General features: G+C 38.8%; 1 protein-coding gene across 17 annotated transcripts in view; it reads right to left on the reverse strand.

The window, feature by feature from the left end:
• Window positions 1-1,085: 1,085 nt before the first annotated feature.
• Window positions 1,086-25,466, reverse strand: part of SORBS2 (sorbin and SH3 domain containing 2) — a 138,127-nt gene continuing 113,746 nt past the window's right edge. For 16 of the 17 annotated variants that reach the window (XM_045069416.1, XM_013059006.2, XM_013059005.2 and 13 more), the window contains 4 exons: window positions 24,947-25,150; window positions 8,791-8,840; window positions 4,848-4,954; window positions 1,086-3,270 (listed from right to left, as the gene is read on the reverse strand). In XM_045069416.1, the coding sequence (XP_044925351.1) occupies window positions 3,209-3,270; window positions 4,848-4,954; window positions 8,791-8,840; window positions 24,947-25,150 (423 nt within the window). In that variant the 3' untranslated portion in view covers window positions 1,086-3,208. The remainder of the gene's footprint in view (window positions 3,271-4,847; window positions 4,955-8,790; window positions 8,841-24,946; window positions 25,151-25,466) is intronic. The other variant, XM_013059001.2, reaches the window with a different exon arrangement.

Consider the following 25,466-nt stretch of genomic DNA (forward strand, 5'->3'; position numbering starts at 1 on the left):
TAAGCAGCTGCCTTCAGCTCAGGTCATGATCCCAGCATCCTGGGATTGAGTCCCACGTGGGGCTCCTTGCTTGGCAGGGAGCCTGCTTCTCCCTCTGCCTCTGCCTGCCACTCTGTCTGCCTGTGCTCGCTCTCGCTCCTCTCTGACAAATAAATAAATAAAATCTTAAAAAAAAAATATATATATATATATATATATATATATAATGGAATATTACTCAGCCATCAAAAGGATGAAATCTAGCCACTTGCAATGACATGGATGGAACTAGAGGGTAATAAGCTAAGTGAAAAAAGTCAGCCAGAGAAAGACAAATAACATATGTTTCACTCATATGTGGAGTTTAAGAAAGAAAACAGATGAACACAGGGGAAGGGAAGGAAAAATAAAATATGACAAAAACAGAGAGGGAGGCAAGCCATAAGGGACTCTTAACTCTAGCCAATAAACTGAGGGTTGATGGAGGGGAGGGGTGGTGGGGGTATGGGGTGCCTGGGTGATGGATATTAAGGAGGGCACGGGGTGTTACAGGCAAATGCTGAATAACTAAATTCTACCCCTGAAACTAATTATGTACCATATGTTAACTAAATTAAATTTAAATAAATTTTTTTTAAAAGAAAAAAGGACCCAAGTAGGAAAGCTAGTTATTTGCTATTTGTGTGAGAGTAAAGCACATAATTTAAAATTCCCTGAAAGCTTATGGGTCTTACGAGAGACTGCCATGCCAGTGGTGATAAAGGTTTTTAGGGCAGGAATTTTTAAAAATTTAAGGTGATTGAATTGAGACAGTGCTTATAACTTCTTGCAAGTAACTTCTTCTTAGAAAACATAGCTGTTTTTGAGGCATAAATATTATGTGTTGTTTTAGCTGAGTAGTAATTTTCAGTCCGAGAGTATTCAGCAAACAAGTCTTAGTGGCATGTTTAAAGAACATTTCTTCTCTGAGATGATGCATATACCTCTTTTTTCCATTTGTGTATCTAGAGAACATAGAACAAATGCATTTTCTCTTGGTGTGTCAAAGAAATTGAGGTAAACTACACAATTTTCTTAAGGATAAATGTCGAAAAGAAAAACTGAAGTATACTTCCAAGCAAAATTTATTAGGTGTCTATTCAAGAAAAACACAATGACCTTCGCTTGTAAGAATTCAAAGTCAATTACCTGAAAGCCAGGTATGAACATTTTTTTTTCTTTTAAAATCAGATACAGAGAGTAGAAACAGTAATTTTTCTTAAATATGACAGGCAACAGATATTGAAATCTTTTCTCATAAATGGCATCAAGGATAATTACTCATTTATCAGCAAAGCTGCATGCACTTGACTTAATTTCAAACCCAAAGCCTTTAAGATATAAAGCTGATTGCAAACTTGACAGTTATCAAGGTAGGCTACTCGAAGATGTTTCTTTACCTTCTAACGAATGAAACTCCTCTGTAATCAGTACATTTCAGTTTGGCTGCTAAGATCTTTTAAGTTCATAAACGTTTGCATAAATTCTATCTTACAGAATTGCACAATCAAGGCGTGCTTGTGATCTGCGGGATATGTGAAGGATAATCTGTTGGAAAGTGTTTTAGCTTAGTTTAAAGTGAAAGAGAAAGACCAAATTAGGAAATTTCCGTTTTTCTCGACAACTAAATAGTCTGTACAAAAAAAGGAGCAAACGTATGTACAAAATTCTGGAGTCTACGTACATTGTGAAAAGATCAATCACTGTCCACAGAAGAAATGCCATAAAAAGTTTAATCTATAAGGTGCTCAAGATCCAGATATGAATAGTTCTTATGCAAAGTCATAAGAAATACAAAGCTAGTTCTCAAGGTATGTGTAGTTCAGGCACTGTTAGCCACGTTAAATCTTTCAGGTTCCAGAGCCAATTTGTGAATTTCTACTTCAGGGCAGAAAACATAACCTGAAGGATTTAACATTGCTTCCGAAAGTGCCTCATGGATTCCAAGGAAATATTTCACACACACCAGGAAAATCAGGCTCAACATATTCCTGTCCTCAAATGTTGCCAGGATTCTGAGTTCCGTAGAAGAAAAATAACTATCGTAGTAAAAATAATTGTATTGATCATAATCCTTGCTAAAACCAGCCATAATACTTGTGATGCTTCTGAAGTACTCTATTTCTATAAAATAACGTGTGGGATTCCTTTACATTTCCATAAAATGTACAACACACCATATGGATTGTCTGTTCTCGTACAATCTCAAATGTATATGTGTGCACACAGTGAAAACTTACCTATGAATATTGCTTACAGATACTTTCAAGTGTCTACGTTAGAATAATTCTTTGCACCTCTCACTAACACTGCTTTTATTAAAATTTTACCAGATAAATAAAACACTAAGAGCTCATTGTTCATGATGCTGATTATTACATTTTAATATAAAATAGCAATGCAACTTTACAACACAATAGGTTTTTGTTTTTTGTTGGTTTTTTTTTTTTTTTTTTTTTGTAGTCTAGCTAAACCTCTTATAGTCTCATGATTATTACCAAAGGCTCTTATTCACTTAACGGTTTGCACTTCTAAAAAGTACAGAAAAAAAACTGCAGGAAAAGACTCCTATTTGAAAACTCACATTCAATCAATACAATCACACTCATCCGAATTAACTTTCCTACGCTTGCTTTAGGTTTTGTAATCACTGTGCGTATTACAATATGTAAGTGCAGGCAAACAATAGCCGAAGGACAGTTTTTCATGTCGTGTAAACCAGGACACTAGGCAAACTCGTGAAAGGAAAATACACTGCCAAGCTAAGAATGTGAAAACACAAACCACAGCATTTAGGAATAAACAATCTCTGGTTGCCTGAGGGGAGAAAGCCTTTCAAAGTGGACTAGAGAGATTCTTCAGATATTATTTCCTTTTTTGCCTCAAATACTTCTCCCTTTCTAACTCTAACCATCTTCTCTCTGATCTCGCATAGCGACTTTTCCAAGTTTAGAGCAGAAATCAGGACTACGCACGTTCACGCAGAAGCAAGCCCCCAGCCTCCCCAGGGCTGGGCAGCGGCAGTCCCTTTGCTGGTGGTTTGGTGGCAGGTAGAGGTGGGGAGGGCTGGGGGACTTCTAGAGGAGACCAGAAGGCAGGACAGTGGGGGCAGGGGGTGAGGGGGCTCTTTCAGGCAAGGGTCTGCAGATGTGGTGCTGAAGTGGGACTTGCAATGTAGGGAGACAGCGATTCACAGCCTCTTGACATAGTTTCCGGGAAAAGTACCAAAGAATTTGGTTCTTCTTGAGGTTCCTGAAAATAGAAGCAATAAATGGAATGAATAACGATGAAATATCGGTTTATAGATGTGGGCTAGAACACTCTTCCCTTACAAGCTGTCATGAAGCAAGCCAGCCTTGCAGGCTTTGGAAAAGAAGGCGCTCCCTCGAACACGGTAGAAAGACAAAGGGAGCAGTTTCATCTGAACTGCCTGATGCCTTCATGGTTTCTCCAGCTGGAAGGCGGCCCTCCCACCCACACCCAGGTTAGACAGAGACGCTCAGCCTCTCAGCCGGAAGCGGAAGACCACGCTGCGAGGAGGTGGGTTTTAATGTCAAGCCATTAAGTGAGACTGATGCTCCAAGGCCAAGGACGCCAGACAAGAGGGAGGAGTGGCACACTCGCGGGAGGACGTCGAGGCTGGCCGTGTGACAGGATGGCCCAGCAGCAAGGCTGTGTAGGGGGAGCTGGGAGTCTGACACCCTCTTCAACAGGGTGTAACATTAATGGCATTACGGGGGACACTGTCACCCTCCAGTTTTATTAGGTCATGGGAGATCACGCGGGACGGGAGAGTTCTATGAACAGAAGCAGAGGCTTGTGGCTGCGGATGTGACCTCCGTACTTTCATCGTTTTCCCCATGGCTGGCCTGTCTATGGAAAGCTCTCTTTCCTTCATCTTGTCTTCTCTTGTCCTCCTGTGCCTATATTTCATTGTTCCCTCTTTCCTGTGCACCCCATTATATGATCTTGTCTACAAATAGTTTCTCAGAAGAGCTGTACTCTTATTTTTTTTTAAGCTTTATTTTTTTGAGAGAGAGAAAGAGAGTGTGTGTGCATTAGAGGGGGAGGGACCGAGAGAGGGAGAGAGAGACTCCACAAGCAGACTCCCGCTGAGCAGGGAGCCTGATGTGGGTCTTGATCTCATGACCCTGACATCATGATCTGAGCCGAAATCAAGTCAGCCACTCAACCAACTGAGCCACCCAGTACCCCCTATTCTTCTTTTAGGAAGGTAAGAACGTCTCTCAACTTTGACCAAAAATTAAAATGAAGATGAATCATTGAACTTTCAGGATTATTTAACACCAGACTTAGTAAGTAGACGAATTGTGGATTTCATCTTGTTTTCTCCAATTAGATCCCCACTGCTGACACCTAACATTGTCCACCAAAGAGGGTGTTAGTATTTCTCATCTAGGAAACACTGTTGTTATGGTTCTGAGATCTCAGGCTTTCCTGGTTGGTGCTATCCAAAGCGACTTTCTTCTCTCAGTTGAACTGAAAGTAAAACTAGCAGAAAATCACATATACCAGAAAACCGTATTACAAATGCAATGCAGGGCAATTGGCTAAGCGTCCGATTCTTGATCTCAGCTCAGGTCTTGATCTCGGGGTTGTGAGTTCAAGCCTCACATTGGGATCCATGCTGGGTGTGGAACCTACTTCAAAAAATGCGATGCAGTGTTGCCTTGGGATTATACGGTGCATATGTAATGCGTGAAGGGCCAGAGGCATCACGAAAGCAAAGGACGGTTGACTATCACAAATGACAAACACGAGCAAATTATAAAATGGCCCAAGGCATCTGAAAGGCAGTGTCCACCTACCCACAAACCATCCATCGTCACACTTCTCCATCACATCAATGACGTCACTTTCTCTGAGCTCCAGCTCATCTTCATTCCTAGGAGTATAGTTATACAGAGCCTGAAACCTTAAACAGGACAAATGGATGTGTTTAAAGACAAATCTTTACACCTTTGGGAAACTTCAGAAGATTGTACATAGTCATTTTACTTTTAACATCTCTATCCTTATTAATACGTGAAACTTGATAGTGTAAGTCTTTGGTAAGCATGTAATGTAAATAGAAATATTTGGGCTTTCATGGGGTTTAGATCACTCTGATAGCATTTTAAAACTACAAGGAGGAATAACTGTGGAAGGTCGTAATACCCACAAGTTGGATTAAAACATTTTGACACTTATAAATCAGACCTGCATTCCAGTTGCCTATGATAGAAACCATGAGGGCATTAAATAATAGCACAGAATATAAAAGAAGCGATGTGTACATTATTCAGGGATGTAACGAGAAGGGATTATTGTTTTAGTTGGCCATAATCAAAAGCAAATAATTGCAACTTCCAAGTTGAATTTTCAATGGTTCTAAATGGAGACGTACAAACTATTTCAGACATGTCTTCTAAATCGCCATGTGGGGATCCCTGTAAAAGAGAAAAGGTTTTTTTTTTTTTTTTTCACCAATAGGAATTCCTTAAAGCAGTTTAGTTTCATAGTTTGAATCAGTGTTTGTGAGGATTTACAATTTGAAAATCTGATGTAATTCAGATTTTCAGTCAAGCAGATGAATTCTACGCTCAGTGATGACTGAGTCAATAGCAAACAGTAGATTATGTATATAAGTTTCTTTTTTAAATGGGTCCTGGAGAAATTGTGTTTGATGTGGAAACTCTCCCTGGAAATAATTTTACATGAAAAGGAATTACTGATAGAATGCTACCACTTTCGTTTCTCTGCGTGAATTCGTTGAGAGCCTTTATTTTGGGGACACTGATCAGTAAAATGGAATTTGTGTTAACAAAATAGTATGTATTTTAATGCATATTAATGGAAACTGACATTTTGGAAAGTAAAAACACAAATTCTAGCAGCTGTGCATCTCAGGAAGCATTGGATATGCAGGTACATGAAAACTTCATATTACCACTAAAATATTACCAGTATCATGAGGGGGATTTAAAAAAAAAATCAGTGAATTTGTTTTTGCTGTTTCTTCTAACAGCTATGTAATTCTGCCAATATATGGTAGTAAGAACCGCATTTCAGGGTATTCTGATTTTTTTTTTAAAGTCAACTTTAGGAAGTAGATAATGTTGAATACTGCTGGGACAAGAATGATTTATTTCTAATTACTTCATTGAGTCAGAAAATCACATTTTGGTGGAACAAAATTTTCCGATCATTTGAACTCAAGCATGTCATAAATCTGGGACATGGCTCCATGTGCTTCCCTCTCTGTCCATGAACTTTTTCAGATTGGGGGACCCAGATAAAGTTGGCTTCTGGCAGGGGTTGGGTGTGCGGGTAGATGTCTGGGAGAGAACATCATCTCCTAGAATACATCATCTACCCTGGCTGGCACCAAACCCGGAAATCACAACATTAGAGATTTCTTTCCGTTAATATTTGTCTTCCTAGAAAATCTTTTCCGCCTTTTATACTCTTTCGAAATTGGGCATCTGATGTCTTCTGTTGGGAAAGGATTCTGACTGTGGCGAAGGACAGAGAAAAGTAGCCAGATTCCCAGGGCCGTGGTTAAAGGAAAAAATAAAATAAAAAGACAGGGAGAGGTTAAATACCAATACTGCTTAATTTGGATGTTTGCAAAAGGGCCAGCCAGGGTTGGAGTAGACAAAATTTTTTGTTGTTTGCTTTAAGGATTTGATTTTGAGGCTGCTTAGGTGAAGGGGGCGGGTAGCTTTTGTATATTCATATGGGGAAGTTGATTTCAACTCAGTCCCTTTTCCAATGAGGGAGACAGTCCTTCCTGGGCTGTTAATTCAGTGGATGTACATTAAAGCTCTCACTTTGGGAAACACCGATTCTCTGACTGGGCTTTCCAGGCCTTCCCTCCCTCAGACGCTTGCTTGTCCAACCTCATATGGAGAAAAGCCTCTTTAAGGCCATCGAACCCCAGATGCTGGAGGAATCTCAAGGTTCCAAGAGCTTAAAAAAAAAAATCCCCAAATTGGTACAAACTCCTACTTCACTTTGGTATGACAAAAACCAGTGTGCTTATCAAAATTTACTTACCATTCGGGTTTAATTAGGCCACAAAAAAAAAAAAAAAAAAAAAATGGAGTTTCATGGAAACATAAACAAACCTTCCTGAAACCCCCCTGCCTCTTTTGGCTTTCAAAATCAGTGTTGCACGACAGGAAATGGAGCTAAATTACAATTAAAATGTTTTGAAGGATGTGTTGGTGAGATGAATGATGGTGGTGGCATCAAGGTGCTTCAAAAAGAAATTTGTCTTTTAAATAAGAAATGCTCAGCCAAGCTCAAAGCTCTCTCTATACGTTCTTTTCCAAGAACGTATTTCATCCTAATTCTGAATTGCGGCAACCTTATAACACGATGTTCCTATTTGTACTCCAATCTAGTTTTTACATGAAAGGGATTTAGTGACACCCCATAATCCACTCAGCGAATAGAAATTTAGTACAGAATGTTTTCTAATGTCCACAGCAGAGCCTTAGACATGCCTTTTCCCACCTGTAAGCTCTGTGGTTTGATAAATACCCAAATGGCCACCCATGGAAGTATTAACTTTATAGGACATGAAACAGTAAAACACAATATACCTATCAATTCATAAACTCCTTAAAGCTGCTTAATACAATGTGTTGGTAATGCAACAGACCTGGACAGGCTTGGAATTTACTTTTTTGTGATGTGTTCCTATCATCTGCTTGAATAAGGAAACAAACCCAAACTTCAGAATTACAAGTCTTATTGGATATTTTTTTTCCCCAGCTAAATGAAACTTGAAGGGATTCTTACTTCCAGCTTGTTCTTTGCCTAAGTTTTTCCCTAAGGAGGAGAGCTTTCTGGATGCACTTGATAAGAGGTGAGAGATGATTTCTGAGAGCATGCTGTTAGCTCAGGGCCAGGTCTCCGAGGAGGAGGGAGTCTATGGTGAGAAGGCTCCAGGCCCCACAGCTGGCCTTGTTGACTAGTTAGGCCCTGGCTGAGCAGAGCATGGGCAGTGGGCCAGAGGGAGGTTCTGCTGGGGCTTGGGTCTGCCTGACGAGGTTTAGTTCCCTCTTTGCTCCTTCCCAGGGGTCCAACTCCTGACTTACAGACTAGGCAGTAGGCAGTAGGAACTAGATAGCCTCTGAACATCTGTGATGGGCAAAACAGAATGGAAAGAGACACACACAGAAAGAGAATCTTAAAGACATTGTGTGACACCTTCAATTTAAATTGACTTGTAGGTCAGAAAGGAGAGGGAGTTAGAAAGTGTGGAAAGGCATTGAGCTGCATGACATCGAAGATCTTAATACACTGCCATTTCCAAAGACCCGGGTAAGAATGGAACTCTGGAATTGCATTACTAACTTATCACTTCTGGTCTACTTTGACATTCTTCTAGTCTTCGAATATGTGTACAGACAATGTTAGGACATTTCTGTGTCTTTCAAGCTGTGGTAACTAGAATTCACATGCTGAGTGGAACAGAAAGGGAGTCAGATTGAGAAATCTTGGGCATCACTGGAACATTGGAAGGTTTTCCTGGGTGTGTAAATCAGTCTTCTACCCCAAATCACAGGTTTCTTTTCAAAATGAACTTCTGCTCTCTGTTATGAAAGATGGAGAGCGTTGTAATTTCTCTTCATCAAAGAGCCTCGTGTTAGGTTGTTCTCTCTCATTTGCAAAGCTGAACAGGACTCTGTTTTAGTAATTCGATTGTCTATTTTGTAGGTCAAAGTCAGTCTCGAATTAGAAGATAAGAAGAATACTTACGGTTCCCCCCCACCTTGAATGTTTTCATGAGTAAACACAGGACGCTGTGGCTGAAATGAAATGATTTTCAATGTAATCAGTGTTTAAACTGGTACTAGGTAAAAAATAATTTGGATAATGGCATGGTACTTTTCTTGACATTTAATATTTCCTGTTGTAAAAAACCAAGAGGAAGGAAAAAAACCAAATAAAGGGGTTCTGCAGGATTAATAATTCAAATATTTTGAAGGATGCTTTGCATTAAATCAAAATAACCAAGGTTCAAATGTTTTGAATATATCTAGAGTCTAGTCTGCTCAAGCATTAAGGAAAAGTCAGGGTTTAGTCCCATTGATTTTTCAAAGGCCAGGAATATGGCAAGAACATAGACATCAAACCACCAGAATGGGAAGTGTGGACATCTTCATACAACCTTATTCCTCAGCGTTTTCTCAAACAAGCAGAAAATAGGCCACATTTAGTCTAACAGCAAAGTATCCACATTCATTCTGCTTTTCCTTCACAGACAACATTTTCACGTACAGTACGGATGAAAATATAGATAGGCAGACATCCCATGCTACATTGGAATTAACACTCTCTGTTCTCCATGTGGAGAGAACACATGCATTTTTAAAAAGAGAAAACAGAGAACTTTAAATAGAATGTAACAAACAATATCCAGGTAACATGTAACATTTTACCTTAGAAGAGAAATATTGGTAGAAATTTCCAGTGCACTGAACTCTCAAAAGAGTTTCCTTTCTTTTTAAACTAAGCATCAAGACCAGTATCTGTAATAGATACTTATAATATTGGAAATGACAAACCTTAGCATCCCATATATCCACATAAATATTGCAACGAATGAAAGTTAATATGTTTGCTGAATATGTAAACTCGACATTGTTCATACCAACTACCTAAATGTTACTATTTCAGGAAAAGAAAAGCATTACAATTATTTCATAACACATTTCAAAATCATCTTCTTCTTGAGGACTATTGAATTAGTTAGTAAGTCCATGTCCGTAGATACCAGGGCCAATTCCTGGGTCCCAGAATTCTGAATGGATTACTGACAGACTGGGTATTTTCCTCTGCAAATTGTCCATAGAACTCCCCCGGTCCAAGAATGCATGAGGAAATCTGGGGTTTCTTTCAGTCTGAGTCTATAAGCTGCTCTCCTTCCTAAATTCATTATTCACTCCCTTCCTATCCAAACTCTCTAGCATAAGACTAAATATTTATGTTACTAAAACTTGAAGCTGTCAATCTATTGGAAGTTTACTCACACTATTCTTAGAAACTTCACTCAACAGTCTGTGCATGGAATATATAAACTTAAGACTAAAGAGTGGATAAGAATTATTGAATACATGCATGACTTAAGAGTACAATACTTCCTTAAGTCAATATAAAATTACTGATAATGTATCTATTATTGAAATAAGATACACGATTTTAAGAATTATGAAGACTAAACTATTTTCTAGCCTTGTTGTCCATTTAATTCAATGGAAATATATTGAATAATTCTATGTTATATAGAAGTAAGAAATGAATAAAAATAAATATATGTAAAATAAATACAAGTCAACCATAAGCTTATATCCTATTAATTGTTTTTAAATTCTTGTCCAATCACGCATAAATAACTTTCATGCAGGAATAAGACATATGTATATTGACTGCTATTAATATTTTATAATACTTTTCCAGTCTTCTTTTGCATTTTAAATCACTGCAGAATAATGTTCCTTCACAAAACTGTGGAAATATTTTTTAGATTTCTTAAAGATTCCTCTTTTTTGCTTTAGAAGTAGAGGTTGGTCTAGCATTTTTTCACTATCTTGAGCAAAAGTGCTATAAATATTTTTATACAAAGGGCTATTTCCTTGCTTTGGATCATTTAAAGCACATTTCCAGGAGTAAAATTTCTTGCCAAAGATTATATGTTCAAGCCACATGATAGTGAAAATGCTCCTATTAGTCACTCAAAAAATTATAAAAATGTAATTTAAAAAAATGGAAAATGCTGTATTTCAAAGCATATACCAGGACAGATGCTCTGGTCTCACAGAACATCATAGCACCCTTTACAGTGCATAGTGTAGTTATAAATAAGAAAATATTATCTGATTACCTGTTCTTATCTTCAAAGAAAAATGTCTTGTAAAATATATTCCATTGTGCTCTTTCTACGTGTTTGAATCATTCTAGTATGTTTAAGTTGAGTCAAAGTTTGACTTTTCCATCATGGCATCCAAGGCTTGGTACAACTGGCTGGTCTAATTTCATTGATCTCTTATGTTAAAATGTGACTACGACTTTAACAATCAGATTGTTCTTTGATACCAAACAATCTACTTTGAAAGTCCATATAGAACCTTTTCCTTGTCATCATTATAATTCTACTACTTTTAAATCCTTTAATTTGACTCACATCATAAGTAATTTAAGTGAATCGCCCCTTTGACAATTATGCACATCGGGCTGTTGCTAGAATTATGTGGCTCCATTAATGCCACAGGTGTTTACGTCTCAAGGAGTCGTCTTCCTGGGTGTGCCAGCCAGCAATGTTCTTGTTTTTATCAACCCCTCCCAATATGTCTTTTTTTTCCTCTACTGCCTTTAAGAGAACCACACTCCTCACCCTCTTCTCTGATTTCCCGGGTCTCTATACTGTTCACATGCTCAGGCCAAGATTTATCATAGCCTTTATTAAGATGATGGTGACTTCTAGAATCTTTCTAAGGTTATCTTAACAGGAATCATCTCCATGTGAATCTGGAGAGTGAGGAACCAGTGTTGAGGAAAGATGACTAGTTACAGTATTTGAATTCATTTATTTTAAGCGTATTTGGTTAATAGATGAAAAAGTAGCACTCATAGCTGTTCATGAGGGCACCTTTGTGTCTTTCTGGTGTGGGTGTTGACAGTGTAACTTTGGATATGCACCTCAGCTTCATTATCTCTAAAATCAGAGTTGGCCAAGACAGAGATTAAAATCTTGTCCCTCTCGGGAAATCCATGGAGGAAACCACATTTCCACAGATATATTTCTTCTGTTACGTATAGGTGCCATCATCAACCCTACCCCTCTCTTGTCAGAGAGCCGAGATAGCTCACACGGATCGATTAATTCTCAAGTGTTCCAGTCATGTAAAAACAATCCTAATAACCGTTCAGCTTCATTTTTCAGATCAGGAAACCCAAACTCAAAGATCATTTCTTAATATCACAAATAAGTAAAAAGAAGAAACAATTGCAATTTTGACTGGCACTTTCTTGAATTACTCTGATGGAATAGATGGCCCAAGTTCGTTAAAATCAGCACCCTCATTTTGTCCTTTAGGCGAGTGTTTATGTTCTCTAAGGATACTCAAGGAAATTATCTTAGGAGACTATCTTTTGCCTTCCCCCCCCTCTCTCCGCTGTTAGAACTCCAAGGGCACAAACCTTGAGAAGAGATCTGTCCTGAATCTGCATTCTATTGCCCCCAAGTGGTGAGGAGTGGCAGCAACACGCTAATATACCTCGGGATCGCTCTACAAAGTCTCTTCAGCCTGCATCCATTTTGAAAGGGTATTTTTAAAGACCACGGAGTGTTGATAGCCATCTGTTTTTCTGACTATGTACTTCCCTTCCCACATTTTAAATTTTTGAGAAAGGATCGCTTTTTGGCCACCAGTATTTTGGGTCCGTGCTTCTATTTTAACTCTGCTCATTACTCATAATTTCTTAACAGTTTTGTGATCAATATAGCATATACATTTGTGACATTCAGAGAGACTTACATGTGTCTGAAGAATACAATAAAAATGAGAAAACCCAGTGAAGCACCATGTTGTTTTCACGGAATCCTAAATAATTTAACTTTTTTCCCTTGACAATGTAACAATTCCCTCCCTCCTCCCCGCCCTTTAGCTTTTTTTTAAGGTTATCAAAAGTGGATACAAATGAGACAAGTTTAAACACATGCTAATATTCGAAGCCAGAACCAGCCTACTGCTCCTAAGGGAACCAGTCTGGAATATCCTAGAATCTCTGATTATAGTAAACCATATACTTCCCTCGCTCAGACAGACAGACACAGTTGTTTCAGAACCCTTCTGTCTACCATGCTTCTGCAGAGGCATTTCTGGGGATTAGCTATATTTAATATTTGGTAATTCTTAATAAGAATTGACTGTTATTAAGTACTAATGTGGAAGAGTATTTGAAAGAGTTATAAGCACTTCTAGAGTTCTTCAGTCAAATTTTTTTCCATAAAATGTTAGTGGTAGTACTTGCCTACCAGAATTCGATAGAATTCTCCTAACAACAATCCCATGTTTATGTTGATAGCCTTATTTTTCCTTCTCAAATTATGACACACAACTTTGCATGAATCTAAGGAATACAGAATATTTATGTTTCCCATGAACATACAGAACTTATAAGTACATAATGTAAAAATCTGGCAAAGAAAAAAACCTTGAGGTAACCTAAAACATAGCATCTCACTGACCCACGGGAAATTTATGGCCGGGCCATATGAATTGTGGAAAAAAATCCTCCTTTTAGTTTTGGCTCTGGAAAGCTCTTCTGTGAGTGAGACTAAGAGTATCTTCAAATCAACATTCCTCTTTCTCTACGGCAACCCAAATCTCTGCCTCAGAAACAAAGTGATGGCTCATGATGCCAGCTAAAAGCACAAACATGGCAGAAACAGAGAGAGCTACATTTTTTGAAAGCGGAAAAGGAAATCCTCTTTACAACCAACCACATCCTTAGCAATTTGGAAACCATAGTCCCGTAGCAGACCAGGTAAGGTGAAACCCGCGTTTATCAAATAAAAGTGGTGAAAAGACAGACTTTTGCAGAGACAGAAATCCCCAAATGCCTTGGCTGCCTTCTTCAGAACTGATCGTCCCATTTGGAACCCATTTATATGAACAGAGCTAAAGAGTTACAGGGAAAGGTAATTTCACCTTTAAGTTCAATCAGAGCTGTCAAAAGACGGGAGTACTAAAATACCCTCCAATCTCTGGTTTAGGCTTAAAAAGGATCATGGAGCAAATGTAGCACACATTGCCAGAGCAACCAGATATTTTTGCAACAAGGATCATGGATTCAAGAAAAAAAAAATCAAAATAAACTGAAAGCCACAGAAGCAAACATTACTGGAAATGTGTGAGTCCTATATACGATTAGCAACTGCTTTATTCTTTGCACTAAAAATGGTGACTGGAAGGAAAGCAGCGACCGACAGAGAACATGGAAGCCTAAGATGGCTGGAGAAGACAACATATACTAACTACACCCTTACTTGTCTGATGAGCATTGTCATCCTGTCTTTTTGGTGTTTAGAAAGCTGACACATACAGGCATAAAAGGGAAACACGTTGCCCAAAGACAAGATAGGATTTTCGAGTTGATCTGATTTCACAGCCCATCATCATGGTCCCTTCATCTCAGGGGTATCTCTAGCTCTACTTTAGGGGCAAAGCACAGCAATGACAAGGAAGGAAGAGCCAGCCTACTGAGGACGGGTGGCCAGCGTGCCCGGCCTCAGGGGGGGTGTTCTGACCCTACCCTGTGGGAACTGCTGAGCCCTCTGACAGGCGAGCCGCAGGATCTCCTAGACATCACTGGGCTACGCGGAGGCTTACCCAAGACAAATATCTCGCTTTTTAAGTCAGCCTGGAAAATCCATAAGAAGTTAATTAGTTCTTGTCCTCATTCTATGGCCTTCAGGAGGAGCTTTCCTCTTTTGCTTTTTCATGCACACGCAGCATGCCAAACTTGAACGGTTGCAGAGCAGGGAGGGTTTACCAGTTAGCCCACAGACAGCTCTCCCGGCTGCCCACAGTTTTCATACCACAGGCGGCAAGTGCTGCTTTCAGAAGGAACTCAACAGGCAGAGCAGAAAGAGACTTACGGAGAGAAGCTGGCATCAAGAAGATGTTTGAGTGCAATGTTGACGGCTAAGAACACATACAAGAATGTTTAACAATGGGGTTCAAGACAGCCTCAGAACTGACCTATTTCCTTTGTGCTTATTCTACCAGATGCAAGGTAAGATAGAGGGAAATATCTCTTAATACCCACCGAGTTTCATAAAAAGTCTCAATCATTGTTCAGGGGCACATTTTCTAACAAAACACATCGGGAAAAAACATGGCTTTTTTGGAAAAAATGGTAAAATATCACGAAAAAACATGGCTTTTTGGGAAAAAATGGTAAAATATCACGAAATAAAATGTCACGAATATTGTCCTGACTCCATCTTGTGACTATCTTGGCATTCTTTCAAAGGAAGATTTTTAATATGACAGTGAACCAACTAAGCTTTTTTGTGTGAGTATGCTTTATTTTCTTTCCAGGAGTAGACAAGATCTACCACTTGTCCACACTGTTAGGCAAGTATTCGATATGCTTACAGGAATTTCAGTAGGACTAAAAGACTTTTTTTTAAAAAAAAGTGTGTGGTTTTGTTAACTCTCACTGAGGAATGTTTTTTATAATAATTAGTAATAATTGACCTCACATCTGCAGTCTCTAGATAAGAAATGCATTAAGTATTTTTCATTAGGGGTTATGGCAGAGAATGCTTGATGTTCTCCAGTATTCATTCTCTTCTTTGTCCATCCTCTGTAACAGAATCCTAACAGGGACTTGGAAATTCTGAATAAAATCTATTTCTCAGCCTTTCTTGTGTCAAGATGTGCTCATGTGATAAGTTCTGTCAGATGGGATATATGCAGTAGGAAGGGACTGCTGGAACTGGTGCAGCCACTTTGGGCCATGCAGTGGAAACTTCTCATTGAGGAAGATGATGTGCTAAAATAAAATGGCATTTCCTGATGACTATGGAGTCACCTACCAGCCCTAGATGCCCTACGTTCATGCATAAAAGAAATATACTTGTACATTGTTTAAGCTATAATTATTTTCTTGTGCAGAAGCTGCCCCAATCTCAACTAATACAGGGATTCTATGAAAATTAAGGCTCATAGAGAAAAAACATTTAGCTGTTGGCTTGATGTGGATAAACAGCCAGAAAGATCTTCTGGACATATTAGGAAGAATTAGTGCTTAATTCCATGTCGGAACTGTGCTCAAGGGGATTACTTTCTGGTGGGATGGTGTTAGAGTGAGCAGTCTTCCTTAGGGGCACACAATGTTTCTTGGAAGACACCCAAAGACAAATATCATAAAGAGCTTACACTGCAATTTGAGTCCACACGCCATAAGTCTCTTAGCTGGAAGGGGAAGTTCAGCTTATAAAGGAATAGAGAATTATGATCATTTCTAGTATGAAAAACCACTATTTACAAAAAGGATGCTCAAAAGACTAGAGAAAATATTGAATTCTGATTTATATATCACTCATCATGTATATGTACATTTCAATCTTCTGTCATCTACAAAGTGTTGGTGAATTTTACTTTTAGGAAGGATTTTAGATTGTATGTGAAAGACGTACACTGTCTCAGAAAATAAAAGACTGAAACTGCATTAAGTTAGCATGCACTAAGTAAAACAATGGTGGGTGGGGGTTGATAAAAGTATTTTAATGACTTCATGCATACTATGCCATATCTACTAAAACATTATTAAAATTTGATTTTGTCTTTGCTTTTAGTGCAGGGTGGCTTTGTAATGAGTGTAACTCGTAACATTCTTGACATGGAAGAAACAGGCAGCCTTCTTAGAAGACTCAAGCCAGCCCAGTTTATCGGTGCCGGACGTGGGGTTAAACTGTAATGATGGCCTGAGCGTTGCTGCTGATTCAGTTTGCTTCTATATTTACAAGCACGGATAACTTCAGTCAACTTATATTCTTCCCATGAATGGAAAAAATAGATTTATAATGTTTTCGAAAAGCTTAGTGAGGGATTTATAATGCTCATTTGCTCTCGAGTAAGATAAAATAGAGGGGGAAAATGCTCCATTTTTCTGGAGTTAGTTATTTGATGTAGTTATGAAAGTATCCTTGGAAAACATGATTGTTGTGAATACCTCCATTCTCTCATAGCATTCTGCAAACTGAAACCTAACGTGTGTATGAGATTGAGCATGGTTCTTGCAGCAGAATAAACCTGTGTAAATCCTGGTTTTGTCCTTGAGACTACAATGGCGAGATCGTCATCTCTCTGTTAGAGAAGTTCAGGGGGTGCCTGGGTGGCTCAGTCAGTTAAGCGTCTGCGTTCAGCTCAGGTCATGATCCCAGGGTCCTGGGATCGAGCTCCCAGTCAGGCTCCCTGCTCAGGGGAGGAGCCTGCTTCTCCCTCTCCCTCTGCCTGCTGCTTTGCCTGCCTGTTCTCTCTCTCTCTCTCTCTCTCTCAAATAAGTAAATTCTTCAAAGAGGAATAAATTAGAGAGGTCCAATTCTAAAGTTACTATGCCATGTATGGACGAAGTTTAAGGGCTAAAGAACAAGTAAGGGAAAGGCAAGGAAGAAATACTTTGGCCTTAAAAGGAAAACCACAGAAAGAGTGGGGGAAAGGCAAATTCTTAGTCTTAGATATTATCTGAGGTATTATTATTATTATTATTATTATTAAAATTTCCTAATTATTTCACATCAGCCAAAATGAAACCATGAAGGGTAGAGCGCAGCTAGTCTTTAAACTATTTCACTTTTTCAAAAAATTCCCTTCATCGGTAAGATGAATTCACATTACTAGACTATTGGGGTGGATGGAGGCGGTGATGGGAGTTTGGAAAACTGTGCAGACGGCATTTCTCCGGAGTTGGGTGTTGGTGCTTCCTAGCAGAGAAACTCGACTCTACCACAACCTTTGTGCTTTCACTTAAGGGCAGAGGCTCCCATTTCCATTTCCAAAGACTGGAGGTGAGGATGGGTTATTATCTGACGTGTATCACCTCTTGCGTAAAGGAAGAGATTTCAAGATCATTCTGATTGTAGAACCAGAACTCTCCTGTGATGAGTTCATTCCTGCTGTGGTTAAATCCCTTTCCAGGGTCAGCCACTAATTTTGTTGGACATCTGTTTTCACGGTATCCTTACAGGGAGTTGAAAACCCAGCAGGGCTGCCAGCTGCACTACTCAGAGTTGGGTGATTTGTGAACTGTTAACAGGAAAGTGTCATTCCCGCCATCCTCATTAACCTACTTCCATTTTGTGGAAGAAAAGTGTCTTGGCACTCAAGACAGTGCCAAAGATCTTCCTACCCCTGGGCTCTGCTGAACCCGCTGATGGGCAGGACACGTGGGAGGCAATGAGCCCGCTGAGGAGGGACAGAGGATGATAAGCAACAGAGTCGATGTCTTTGAATGGGATGCTTCTCAAAAAAAAAAAAAAAAATCTAGTGATGACTTTTTATTCTTATATATACATTTTTGTTTGTTTTACTCCTCAATCTGGGTGTAGCTGCTTTGTAAGTGTGTCTTTTAAAGGTTTGGACAGAGGCCATGCCAATGCTGTTAACAGTTAGCAACCAATATTTCCATGGCGTTTTAGAACTTGTAAGATGGCACAAATCTAAATACAGCTAATGAACAAAATTCATTTAAAGACATGCAAAAAACCACACTCAGGATGCAGTTACCTTTAGTTCTGGTGAATTTATCTCCTGTTGGTAAGGGTATTTGGGGAGGAGGGGGGGAGAGTAGGGCTGGGGAGTCTGAGAAAGTGTGGAGTTCAGGTCAGAGACAGAGGTGGAGGGAGAATGAAAAGGAAGGGCGGGAAGGAGACAGCTGGGAAACGGTGTGGACTTTCCATCTCCCGGAGAAAGTGAAGGCAGCTTAAAGATTGAGGAAAGACAAGATGTGATTACGGCTTATGTCCAGAACAAGGTTACCTGGTCTCTGGAGATTATCCCCCAACCTCAAATAATCTTAATGTTACCAAATACCCTGGCAACTGACATTTATCACAAGTTCTTGCTTGAAAAGCACTAACTTTTTCTATTGAATTTGATTCAGAATTCCCAGTGGGTGGCATCATTTTTCTGAGGTGGGTACCTGGAGACAGGAACCCCCAGATTCTACAACTTTCTATTTACAGGATGGCTCCTTCTAAACATGAAGGAGAAACAATGAAAAGCGATGGCTCTTTGTAACTTGCTGGTAAGGTAGATCTCGATTTCTAGAGAGTTTGCTTCAAAGCTAGGGAGGTGGGAGCGATGACGTGTGCCTGTGGGGCGTGCGCCTGTGGGTGCCTGGTGGGAACCACTGTGAAACCTCCCCCTCCCTGCCGGCAACAGGCTCCTGGGAACAAAGCCACCTATCTAATTGCCTCGTACTATTGATTACCTTGGAGGGAAAATGAGTTATTTAAATAACTGACCTAGAAACATGTTTGAATTCCTGTAATGAATGATCTCTTGTATTCAGTAGTGTGTTTATTTTATACAAGTGTAGGTGGGGCTGGGTTCTTTGTTCAGGTGAACTTTTCTCTTCTGGGTGAGGAACTTAGCCAAGCCTCACGGTTCTGTGGGTGTTGAGGGTCCTCGTGGGCATTGATCTTTATTTAAGCCCAAGAACACCCTGTAGTATAGGTCACTTGTGCCTCTATATGTGTGTTCCTGGTAAGGTCTTCATAGAAAACTATGGGATTTTTGGAAAATTATTTTCATTTTCTAAGATGTTTAAATAAAGGATCCATGGGGGGAAGTGACTTGCATAGTAACATGATATAAAACATTCTTTTTGTTTCATAATTTCAGTCTTTGCCAGTAATCAAATTTTCTTTTTAATTTACAGGTGATATATTTGCAAGATCAAGTTTTGCTTTTGCTTTTGTTGTAAGAGAAAAATTTACAGGCTAAAGATTTAAGGTGTTTTCCTTCTTTACTAATTAAAGTCATTGCCCAAGATTCTTTGTTTGTAAGACAGAAATCCATCAGTAGTCTTATGTGGCCACCAACTTGAAGAAATTATTTCTTCAGGGAGTTAAAAGGGCACAGGAGTACTTTTTTGTTTCCTCCTTCTCTCTCTCTTTCTCTCTCTCTCTCTCTCCTTTTTTGCAAATCGCCTTTGGAATTGGACTCATCTCCGTGTATTGATGTCCTCATCTCTACAGTGGGGCAAATAATATGACCCACCTCATTGAGTTATGAAAAGTAAAGATGAAGAGTTCTTAGAACAGTGTTTGAGAGTAAGGGCTCAACTCTGTAGCTATCACGGTTAGTAACAAAAATCAGGAAGACTATACATTATAGACTGTTTAAATATGAATTTGTAGTCACCAATAAATACTGGAATTATATCATATATTTATGTCATCTTACTAAAATCTGGTGTGTTTCCATCCATTCCTCCACCCCCCAGCTGAGGCAGTGCTTGTGTTTCTTAAGAGGATTTCTTGTAGGGCAATGCTAAAATTAATGTTTATTAATGTGATTAACTGTACTATCTAAATATAGTAAGACTGGTTAGTTCTTCAGTAATTAGGCAAGATTAAAATACCTCATTACTGGTCTTCGCTGCATTGCTGTCTTCCTTAGGGGTCCTAGGATCTGTGGGGGTGGCTACAGGATATTTTAAGCAGGCGGGTTTCCTCTCCTCTTCCTCCTCTTCAATGTGCAGGCTTGGTGTGGCCTCTGGGCCATCATGGGCACACCACAGGGCCCCTGGTTCCTGAGATTCTGGCTCTCCTTGGATGCCTGACATAAACCCCTCACAGATATCCTCATCTTCCTCTCCAATGACAGGGAGACATTGGGGCAAGGGACCCAAATTCGTGTGTGCAGAGGCCACAAACTTATCACCTAGAACTTCGGGTACTTTCTCGGGGCCTCTAAAGCCCTTTCCCATTTTTGTCAGATTGTCAAACTTGTTCTGAGTTGTCTTTCTGGAATCCTGCAGTGGTTTGGCCTCATAAGGCTGGAGTGCAGCCGAGGTCACCCCTGAGCCGGGGACAGGTAGCAGAGAGGAAGCTGGCTTGGCAGGTCCAGAAGCTGGAGGCAGTGGGAGGAGTACTGAGGGCTCCTCCTTGATTTCAAGGATCTCCTCTAGGATACTTGGTTTGGCTTGGTCAGCTGATAAGGTGAAAGCACCAAGCTTCTCTAATTCATCCAAGAAGCTGTCCAGAAAAGGAGGTGGCGCTGGGGTCAAAGGATTTGCCGGTGGACACGTGGCTGTCAGGGACAGCCACCCAGGGGCTGTTTTATCTGAGCCAGGTGAAGCTTTGTGCATGGGAGCAGGGGCTGGTTCCCTGGAAGCCAACTTAGAAATGAGCAGGGATTATGGCATTAAAAAGAAACGAAGAAAGTCATAAAAATAATAATACATTAAAACACAGAGACAGAGAAATGCAGGAAAGGTATGGTCATACATATAAAAATATTTTATGCGACAGTTTTTCGACTCAAAGATGTTTTGCTGACTTTAAATGAAATCATTAGCATGTTAACTAGAAGGTTATCTGAACACGGAAACTCTCCTAGTATTTGGTAAGAGATCTTAGGTGTCAGGATAAGATAAAGCTATTGAAGAGATCACAAGGTCAGACCGTGAAACCCATAAGTGATTTTATTTTATAGATTAGCTCTTTTAAACTAGGGTTCAGATACTGACTTAGTGGTCTCTGATATAATGTCACTGTAAAATGAAAGGTTTCAATAATGTTACTGTTAAACGAAGTTTTCAATAATGCTACTGTTAAATGAAGGTTTCAATAATGTTACTGTTAAATGAAGTTTTCAATAATGAAACCTTTTCTTATCCTTTGAATTTGTTTAGTATTCTTTCTTCCTGTAATGGTGCCAAAACTTCGGAACTTCCATAGTTTTCTCACTTATGTTTGCAAGGTAATTATAACATATGGCATAAGATATTTTTACATCATTACGCATGAACACGTTTCCAAATGAATAAATTCTGAAAAATATTTTTCAAGAACAGAAACTCATCATCAGAATACAACTTGACTTATGGTAACTTCTACTTCAAAGTTTAAAAAATCCAAAGTAAGTTTACATAGAAAGGGGACATATGATTTTAATGGGAGTAAACTTCTGCTAGGACTCCCATTCCTTTATGTTAACCTGTGAAATATAATTTATGAAACTTAACCTCCTGAGGCAAAAATATACTACTGTGTATCTTAATATTATCACTATATTTCAGACATATTGAACAAAACAGAATTTTAGTGGATATTCCTGAAAAATAGTTGTAGAAGCTCCGCCTAGGAGCATTCTAAGACATTTATCTATTGTTGCTGAACTAGAAAGAATGCTAGACATGGATGACATTTTACTTTCATTCTCTCTAGGTAGACGGTTTGGGTTTGGAAAGAAAAAAAATCTTCAAGGAAGATTTTGAGATGCATTTTCTAGTTGGTTGTTTAGGATAAGACTTTACTCAGGTACTCAGCACTCTTGGTCCTAGGGCCACGTAATTTTGACTTCTGTGTGCTCTAAGAGGAATGGGGCACTAATAGAATTTATTTAGCTATTTTTTTAAAGGAAATATGATTTCCTGTCAGCAGGGGGTGGGATAAATGAGGCAAAGAGTCACAAAGCTCATGTGAATGTTCTACCAGAAGATTTGGGACTAAAGGCTGCCGAGCACCTGATAGAAAGTGATACTACACTGTGGTCTGTTAGTAGATAGACAGCCACTTTTAGCAAGTCCTGTCTGTGTTCAATTTTTAATAAGACAGAAATTACCTAAGTCTCCTTTGATAGCTTAGAGGAGTTCTCTTACTAGCCAGTGTTCTGTTTTATGCTCTTTGTTATATAATGCCATAAAAGATTTTGAAAATCTGTGAAATATGTAAAAATTCAGGATTATGACTTTTCACTTTCCCTTTTTTCTCATGCTCAGGAATATTATGTGAATGAGGAAGAAAGACGTTTAAATCCCACTCTTGTCATGACTGCCACTATCACAGTTATTACCTGCTCCTTTTATCGGACCATGGTGGGCAATACGTATGCTAACAGGTTCAAAGTGCTTAGCTTGACAATGGACTTGATTCTGCCAACAGTGAAACCAAGTATCTGAGTTGCCTATATAACATAAATATACCTATAATACGAAAATCAGGAAATTATCTTTTCTCCTTAGAGTTGGACTCCACTACACGCAATGCAGAAATAGTGTCAACATTTGAATCTCCCCTCGCATAAAGATAGTATGTTGAGGGGCACCTGGGTGGCTCAGTGGGTTAAAGCCTCTGCCTTCAGTTCAGGTCCTGGGATCGAGCCCCACATTGGGCTCTCTGCTCAGCAGGGAGCCTGCTTCCCCCTCTCTCTCTGCCTGTCTCTCTGCCTACTTGTGATCTATCTATCAAATAAATAAACAAAATCTTTAAAAAAAAAAAGGTAGTATGTTGAGAAATGTGATTTGAGTGTATCAAAGAGTGATTCAAGAGTCAATGAGTTCCTTCTCTATTTGCAAATATCAGTTAGAAACTAGGATATATAATACTATAGTTCCTTTTCTGAAAATGATTCAGTTCAACACTCCTGAGAAGTTTCCTTCATTAAGCCAGTGATATCATAGCATAGATTACCAGATAGGATGAAACCATTAAGTATTTTTTTTTCAAATTATAGACATGAGCTTTTCAACATGTTTTCTTCCCAGCAGTTGAGAATAAACATTAATTAGTTATTAGTGAATTTCTCTATTTATAAAATGTAAAATCTGGTGTTCTAAGAAAAAAAAAACCTAGGAAACTGAAAATACATTTAAATCATTCACAATCAAGATTAAAATGCTGCGATCTATAATATTGCATTGCCAGTATTAGTTAGGACATTATGGAAGAATTTCTTACATGTTAAATAAGGCTTTGTAGATGCATGCTTATTCTTTCTTATAAAATTTTCTTTGAAGGTACGGCCTCTTTGAAATTTAGCTAGTAGTTCTTTTGAGATGACTGAAGGGTAATTAAGATAGATATAAGGATGAAGATTCTGATCTTTTCTTTTTATCAGTAGGAACTGTGAAGGAAGGACGTTGATCTCTAGAACTAAGCTCTGGTAGTGAAATACATATACTGAAGGAGCGTCTAAAAAACTTTCTAATCAATCAGACAAAATCAGAGGGTATTGTTGTATTACCCAACGATATTATCCAATGATAAAGGATTAAGAGCAATTACCCAGCAGCTGAAAGCCAGTCTTTAAAGAGGAGTAGAATAAATAAAATGCCTTTTTAAAAGAGAATGCTTCTCTTGAGAGGGTCACCTGGGATGCTTTTTTGCACTGGGACATGATGACTTCACATTTGAATAATGTTTGATACATTGATGTTATTTTGTTAGCTCTAAATGGTTTATTTTCTAGGTCCCAGCCAAACTGGTTAATAAATTGTGTAAAATAAAATGTTTAAAATGTTGGAAAGTGGAACAGTTCCTTGGTAGTTTTAAGTTTTACACTTGAAAGTTAATGAGAAGGAGAAAGAAATCCCTAAATACCATCCATGAGAAGAATACAACATATTATAATCCCATAGAAAATTAAGGAAAACTTCACACTGTGATTAAGAAAAGTAGGAAAATAGCCTTTTCTAATTAACCAGTTCAGGAAGCAAAGTGCCTTTTAGAGTACATATTGAGAAAGATAATGATCTTCAGCTAACAGCTCAAGAGAGACAGTAGTTCCGGCACAAAATCACCCTAAACTTAATAACCAATGACATTTTCATTCAAACTAATAAGCAAACTGACTTACAAACCTTAATTAAATTTTTTTCCTCTCTTTTTCTATATATATAAAAAAAAACAAGACTCTTATAGAATTTTGTCAACTTAATTACCATGCCTTGAGACCATTTTGAGATCTATCTACATATACTTATATATATGACTTATACCTATACAGATCCATGTAAAAGATGCACCTATAAAAATAAAATCAAGCTTTAGGAAAAAAATCAAGCTTCAGAAAAAATTTCAAAAAGCAGACACATGTGTATGTACACATGTATATATCGTATCGTATGAGATAATTGTGATACTAATGTTTTCTCTGTCAGTATTTTAATTCGAAAAATAAAATGATAAAAATCCAGCATTAAACCTTTGTGCTAGCGGCCCTCAGAAGAAGAAACTACATTGACTTGACATGGCACGCACACTTAGAAATATATACATTTTGTGCTTTGCAATAGATTTGATGTTCTAGTCTAACGCCTAATGTTACATATTGACAATCCTACTTCAGGCTCCCAAGTATTATAACAATATGCTAGAATGTCTTCTTACCTTATTGGAACTTAAGCTGTGGAGTCTATCACTAGAGTAGCTGTGGGGGATTGGAGGGTCGGGGTAATCGTCAGCACCTGTGGTTGGATTCTTCTTGACAACTTCTACATAGGAAACAGGGAAGATGCCTTGTCTGCTGGTTCCTGGGATTTTACCTTCATACCAGTTTTGATCAACTCTTTTAAGAAGAATAACTCTATCTCCCTGTAAGGAATATTAGGAAAGTGCGTTATAAATAGAGACGTGATAACAACAACAAAAAAGTGTAATTGTCATGGTTGTCTGATAAACAGTAGTCTTCCATTTGGGCAGAGAGGGGAGAACCGGAGGAGGCTCTGCCGGATAAGAACGGTGGGGCTTCCCTTCCTTGCTCCTGGCTAAGGACTGCCCTGATGGACAATGAGGTTCTAGAACCACCGTTCCGTGACTCTCCAGCGTGTCCTCTGTGCAGACCTGTGTTTGCTGCCAGCACATGAACATGACGTTCATTTGCTCTTTCATTTGCTCTTTCGTCACTGCG

The sequence above is a fragment of the Mustela putorius genome, unplaced genomic scaffold, assembly GCF_011764305.1.
Source record: "Mustela putorius furo isolate JIRA1106 unplaced genomic scaffold, ASM1176430v1.1 tig00003932_pilon_pilon_pilon:0A:0A, whole genome shotgun sequence".
Lineage (NCBI taxonomy): Eukaryota > Metazoa > Chordata > Mammalia > Carnivora > Mustelidae > Mustela > Mustela putorius.